Here is a 6,140-nt window from a genome sequence, read left to right on the forward strand (position 1 = left end):
ACTCCAAATTTCGGTCTATATAAAAAAAAGGTAGAGAATTATTTCTACTCTAATGCTTTTTCTTGACCTAGCCTCCTCTTTCTCATCACAAAACACAAAGACAATAAAATTTTACATAAAATTTTAGATTGATTTCTAGCATAATCAAAGGGCATATCTCAGATCGTCTTGGGTACAACTAATAGGCGAATATCAATTTTGATATTGTTCTTAGGCCATATTTGCTAGGACCGAAGGTTAATACTAAATCCTTTTACTTATGTTTATGTATTTTATTTTATGACCTTAGATCATCTTTATTAAATCGTTATAATCCTTCTAGTTTAAGGGAAGTATACAGATTTATTTCCCCACACGATCCCATACACTAGTGAGTATGGTGTTGCCCCGGTGGATGTCCTAACTGATGTGCGGTATCCCCACAAAGCAAACAGTAATTTTGCTGGCCAATCATGATACTTGTCAGTCATCTTCTCAATTATAGTTTACACATTTTTATTTGCTGCTTCAACTGCCCCATTCATTTGTGGCTTATAGGTAGACGATTTTCGATGCTGAATTTTATATTGCTCTAGTAAACTAGCCACATCCTTCTTAAAATGAGAACCATGATCACTAATTAACTCATGTGGAACCCCATATCAACAAATAATATTTTCTGTGATGAACTTAGCTACATGTTTTGGCGTTAAAGTGGCATATGATGCTGCTTCAACCCATTTAGTGAAGTAGTCGATTGCTACTAATATATATTCATGTCCACCTGTTCCCTTTTATGTTATTTTTTCGATAATATCTATCCCTTATATTGAAAATGGCCATGGAGACATGAGGTTGTGCAACAACGACGGGGAAAGGTATTGCACAATCGCATAAATCTGACATTTATGGCATTTCTTAACATAATTGCAGCAGTCGTGTTCCATTGTGGACCAAAAGTATCCTACTCGCATAATTTTTTTAGCAAGCATTCGACCATTCATGTGTGGCCCACATGTCCCACTATGTACATCTTCTATTATGCATTGAGCGTCTTTCTCATCCACCCAGAGAAGTAAAATCCCTTGTGGGGATTTCTTGTGTAATTTTCCTTGGCTGTGGATATATTGTGCCGCAAGCCTTTTTATCGCCCGTTGGGTTCTTATGTCGGAGTTTGGTGGGAACTCTTTGTCTATATGATAATTTAAAATGTCAGTGAACCATGGATTTTGGTCGTTGCTCGTATCTTCCATGGCCATAGAGTATGCAGGCTATTCTCTACTTTCTATGCAAAGTGGAATATTGTCCAGTTCATTTGGTATACTGATCATAGAAGCCAATTTTGCTAAGGCGTCCGCGAATTGATTTTCTTCCCGAGATAGGTATGTGAATTGAGGACGATTTTCAAAATTTTTGAGCATGTTCTCGAGATATGTTTGATACAACGATAACCCCTCACTTCGAACCTTCCATTTGCCTAATATTTGGGTTATGATTAATGATGAATCTCCATAAACTCTTAAATTTCTCACAGCCAACGCTATGGCAGCTTGAAGACCAAGTATACATGGTTCATATTCCGCCTCATTGTTAGTTACGCTAAAATCTAGCTTGACTGATAATGGAGTATGTGCTTCATCCGGCGATATTAGAAGGACACCTATGCCATATCCCATTTGATTTGATGCACCGTCAAAGTATAGTTCCCAGGATTCGTCATTGGTAACTAAAATTTCTTCATCTGGGAAGTTGTATGCTTCCTTCTTTTCCTCTTGAACAGGGAATTCGGCCAAATAATCTGAGACTGCTTTGCCTTTTATGGACTTGTGGGTCATAAACATTAGGTCAAATTCTCACAGAATCATGGTCCATCTTTTAATGCTTCCGTTAAGTACTGGTTTCTCGAAGAGGTATTTCATGGGGTTCATTCTTGATAGGATATGAACCGTGTGGGTTAACATGTAATGTCGTAATTTTTTGGTTGCCCACACAAGTGCTAAGCACGTCTTCTCGATGGGGGAATACTTGGTTTCGTATTCGAGAAATTTTTTACTTAAATAATATATAGCCTTCTCCTGCCCTTCTTGAACTTGTGCTAACATTGCCTCCATGGCTTCCTCCGTAACAGTCAGATATAATAGGAGTGGTGTTCCTGGTCTAGAAGGGACCAAGATTGGAGGATTTTCTAAATATTTTTTTACTCTTTCGAAAGATTCCTGAAATTTCTCATCCCATTCAGGGGACGCCCCTTTCTTGAGCTTCTTAAAAATTGGTTCACAAACCATGGTAAGCTTGGATATAAACCGACTAATGTATTGTAATTGCCCTAAAAATGCCCGACCTTACTTTTCTGTCTTTGGTGGTGGCATATTACTAATTGCCTTGATCTTGGATGGATCAGCTTCTATTCCTCTTTCACTGACGACGTACCCCAAAAGATTCCCCGAGGTAACGCCACAAGCACATTTTTGTGGATTAAGTCGAACGTTATATTTTCTGAGTCGACCAAAAAATTTTCTTAGTGTCGTCGTGTGGCTTTCCCTATCACGTGATTTCACTATCATGTCGCCTACATATACTTCGACTTCTTTATGCATCATGTCGTGTAGAAGTGTAGTAGCTGTTCTTTGATAAGTGGCCCCTGCGTTCTTTAGTCCGAAAGGCATCACTGTATAGCAATAAGTGCCCCATTCTGTGATAAATGTAGTCTTTTCCATGTCATTTCTAGCCATTTTGATTTGATTATAACCCGCATAACCGTCCATAAAAGAGAGTAATGCATGGCCTGCAGTGTTATCCACTAAGATTTCAATATGGGGTAGTGGGAAATTATCCTTCGGACTGGCTTTATTAAGGTCTCTGTAGTCTATACACATCCTAACCTTTCCTTACTTTTTGGGCACGGGAACAATGTTTGCCACCCATTCTGGGTAGTTAGCTACTTTTATAAAACCAACATCTAACTGCTTTTCTATTTCCTCTTTTATTTTTAATGCCCATTCTGATTTCATCCTTCGTAGTCTCTGTTGTATTGGTTTTGCATCATGATACAAGGGAATAGTATGTTCCGCGATTTCTCTATCTATGCCGGGCATATCTTTATATGACCATGCGAAAACATCATTAAATTCTTTGAGAAGATCTATTAATTTTGCTCGTTCCTCCGAGTTGAGTGATAAACCAACTTTTATTTCTTTGATTTCATTTTCGGTTCCGATATTTATTAACTTAGTTTCTTCAATTATTGATGTTCTTTCTTCTTGGTTTTTCATTGCTTTTATGACTTATTTTGGAAACTCGTCATCATTAGAAACTAAACAATCAAAAGGAGTGGAAGAGCCAGAAGAATAATTGAAAATTACTTTATTACTTTTAGAAAGAAGTACATCAAGAAGTAAGTCACTAGACTCATTATTGATAAGGGGATTCCCTGACTCATCTTGGATAGAAATTGGGGTATTCCCCGACTCACTAGGAAGACTAGTGTAACACCCCCATACTCCAAGTGCCTTACCAGGACCACTCAGGTATGAAGACATCACCATCTCGGTCGCTCGAGGTATGATAATCAAATAGACAAAACAGAAACAACATTTATTATAAATAGTTTAATGAATAAATACAATCCTCAAAACCAAACCAAAGTGCGATACAATATTCTCAAATGACTGTTCTAACTGAAATGTAAATAAACTAAGGCTACGACGGAAGACTCCTATCATCATGTCGTGGCATCCCACTATCCCAAGACTCATCTCAATACCGCTCAATATCTCGCTCACCATCCCCGAATGGATCACCGCAGGTTTACAAAACAACACCAGGGTCAGTACTAATCACACAATCAATATAGATAACAATAATAAGGCAAACAGACAAATTTTGAATCTCACACACACACACACACACACCACCAACTCCCATCATCTCAATATCGATCGTCCACTGGACCCGCCAGCCGATGGGGACCGCAGCTGTTCCCACCTAAGCCCCGCTCATCATACGAGCGATAACCCTGTCCCATTAATGTGCACATCCCCTTCCGTGACGGGTTCCACGAAGGGCGAAACTAGGGCGTGAAGTCACTCCCGCAAGTGACCCCACTCAGCCGAGAACGCATCTCGAGAACCATCAACAACAGTCACAACCACAAACACAATACAATCATCATACCAAACAACTAACTACAGCACATCACCAATATCCCATTATGGGACTAATACTGAGTAGGAAATCCTACCCGGAAAGCACAACAAGCAGACGGTATCTACAACTGTATCAAAACGCCTCTTCTACGAATTCTCCTCCTATCATACAAAGACATAAAGACTACACATCACAAACTACACACCAAAACCCCCAATCTCTAAATTAGGGTTTAACCAATCTTAACAAAAAATTATAAAAATTATGTTAAAAGCTTACCCTCGACGCAAGGAACTCAACGATACGAATTACGACACGAACTGACCGTCTGAACTCCGGGAATTGCTAAGAATGCGATTAGGAAGATGAATCGATCGCTTTCTCTCTTAAACAGGGTTTTAGGTTTTGCAAAAGTGATTTAAAACAATGACGGCTATGTTTAAATACCTTAATCGCATAATTAACAAAACCCGAGAAAAACCCCCGTAAAACCGGACACTCGATCGAGTACCCAAGGTACTCGATCGAGTACTTCTTACTCGATCGAGTACCCCACTACTCGATCGAGTACCCAACAGTCGAAACTATTTTATTTCGCAACTTGCCCTTACTCGACAGAGTAAGGGCTACTCGATAGAGTACCCCAAGACTTATAAATACGGAGTATTACAGTCTTCCCTCCTTAAAAGGAACTTCGTCCCCGAAGTTCAAACCACTACTAAACAAAGGTACTCCCCTAACATTCCCGACTCAGCAACCAAACATAAAACATGATGCTGACCCAACTTATCCCGACAAACATCCCGACACAACATATAAAAGGTGTACAAAACTCTTAAAAACTGCTCGCGATCATCTCCTACCCCCCTAAAAGAAACAAGGTTACGTCCTCGTAACCATACATACCTGATCAAAGAGGAAAGGGTAACGCTCTTTCATGATATCCTCTGCCTCCCATGTAGCTTCCTCGGTCTCGTGGTTAGACCAAAGGATCTTAAGCAAAACTGTCTCACCACTCCTGGTCTTTCTAACCTTTCGGTCTAGAATCTGCTTAGGCACCTCAAGATATGATAAGGACTCATCTAGCTCTAAGCTCTCTGCCTCCAACACATGTGACGGGTCACTCATATACTTTCGCAGCTGCGACACATGAAACACATTATGCACTCTCTCTAATGCAGCTGGTAAAGCCAGACGATAAGCAACTTCCCCAACTCGCTCTAAGATCTCATAAGGCCCTATAAACTTCTGACTTAGCTTGCCTTTCTTCCCAAATCTCATAACTCCACGCATCGGAGACACTTTCAGAAGAACCTTGTCCCCAACTTGAAACTCTATGTCCCGACGATGTAGGTCTGCATAACTCTTTTGTCGATCCCGGGTCGCTTTCATCCGTTCCCCGATCATCTTAATCTGTTCCACCATCTCATGCACCATCTCTGGTCCTAAAACCACTGCCTCAGCACTATCGTCCCAACAGATTGGACTCCTACATCTCCTCCCATACAAAGCCTCAAACGGTGCCATACCAATACTGGTGTGATAGCTGTTGTTGTAAGAAAACTCTATCAAGTCCAACCTCTGCTCCCAGCTACCACCAAAATCCATCACACAAGCTCGCAACATATCCTCGAGAGTCTTGATTGTTCTCTCAGTCTGTCCATCTGTCGCAGGATGAAACGCTGTACTCATCTTCAAAGCTGTTCCCAACGATTCCTGCAACTCCTTCCAAAACCTCGATATAAACCTCGCATCTCTGTCAGACACTATGTCCTTAGGGACTCCATGTAACTTAAGCACGTTCTTTTGATAGGCCATAGCCAATTGTGCCTTAGTCCATGTATCTTTCATTGGAACAAAGTGAGCTGACTTGGTCAGACGATCTACTATCACCCAAATCATGTTGTTACCTTGTTGACTCTTAGGCAAACCCACAAGGAAATCCATGGAAATGGATTCCCACTTCCACTCAGGCACCTCTAAAGACTGAATCTTACCTTGTGGTCTTCTCTGTT

At 40.5% G+C, this 6,140-nt stretch overlaps 1 protein-coding gene across 1 annotated transcript; it reads right to left on the reverse strand.

The window, feature by feature from the left end:
- Nucleotides 1-1,250: 1,250 nt before the first annotated feature.
- Nucleotides 1,251-1,814, reverse strand: LOC141632640 (uncharacterized). The gene has a single exon (XM_074445168.1). It carries the CDS (start codon nt 1,812-1,814, stop codon nt 1,251-1,253), a length of 564 nt encoding a protein of 187 aa, XP_074301269.1.
- Between the last annotated feature and the right edge of the window lie 4,326 nt (nt 1,815-6,140).

This window comes from Silene latifolia, chromosome Y (assembly GCF_048544455.1).
Source record: "Silene latifolia isolate original U9 population chromosome Y, ASM4854445v1, whole genome shotgun sequence".
Taxonomy (NCBI): Eukaryota; Viridiplantae; Streptophyta; class Magnoliopsida; order Caryophyllales; family Caryophyllaceae; genus Silene; species Silene latifolia.